The 1011-nt window shown below is 41.7% G+C and overlaps 1 protein-coding gene across 1 annotated transcript; it reads left to right on the forward strand.

Moving 5' to 3' along the window:
• Positions 1-200: 200 nt before the first annotated feature.
• On the forward strand, positions 201-398 carry SARC_17160 (hypothetical protein; the record flags this gene model as incomplete). Its single annotated transcript, XM_014288742.1, has 1 exon — positions 201-398. A coding segment is annotated over one exon (198 nt), but the record flags the coding sequence as incomplete, so codon positions are not given.
• Positions 399-1011: the final 613 nt, after the last annotated feature.

The raw sequence follows: 1011 nt of genomic DNA on the forward strand, positions 1-1011 counted from the left end.
AGTTAGTTAGTTAGTTAGTTAGTTAGTAGTATATATATATATATATATATATATATATATATATATATATATATATATACATGTACATTTATATATACATATACATTTATATATACATATACATTTATATCTACGTATTCATTCCCAATTCCCTGACGCCACGTATTGAGCCCTCTATGCGCCCGTCCCATCCGCAGGAAATGACGTTCTACAAATTTGATGCCAGAGAGGTGGCGAATGCTCTGACCTTGCGCGAGGCTTCGCTGTTCCAGAAGATAATTCCGCAGAGCTTGGTCATAGACATTTGGACAAAAGGAGACGAAAAGAACCTTGTGTGTAGGCCATTATTCGAGCACACGGCCTGGTTTAACAGTATATCCGCGTGGGTGGCGACGGAGGTGAGTTTTTTTGTGTGAGGGTATGTGCATGGATGGTGGTATACTGATAGTTCTGGGACAAGCTTGTGTTTGTGCGTGTGTTGTTGTTATATTGTTTCAGTGTGTAAATTCTGTATGCCATAGGGTTGTGTAGATGTATCTCTGTTCGTATGTGCAGTTTGTGCATCCATGCATCATAAATATATATATATATATTGTGATATTTATGATGTCATATCGTATCATCTGTCATACCATAGCCATATCATATCCATTTCAACTGAAGGCCAGCGCTACTTGATATACACCACCCACGCAAGACAAGTATCATACACCACCCACGCAAGACAAGTATCATCAAGACTCGTCACTGTATCCTCATCCCAACACTTGCACTACCCTCGCAGATTGTGATGACGCAGGACTTGCAATTACGCACATACGTGATCGACATGTTCCTGCGAATAGTGAAGCACCTGCGCAACATGCGCAACTTCAACACCATGTACGCTGTTCTGTTGGGGTAAATTCGGGCCCTGTTCAGCGCTTGAAGCGTAGCTGGGAGTGGTCTCAGCAGTGAGAAGATTGAGCAGATGGAGAAGATGGACGAGTTGTTCTCGCCCTTATCAAACTT

This window comes from Sphaeroforma arctica, assembly GCF_001186125.1.
Source record: "Sphaeroforma arctica JP610 unplaced genomic scaffold supercont1.9905, whole genome shotgun sequence".
Classification (NCBI taxonomy): domain Eukaryota; class Ichthyosporea; order Ichthyophonida; genus Sphaeroforma; species Sphaeroforma arctica.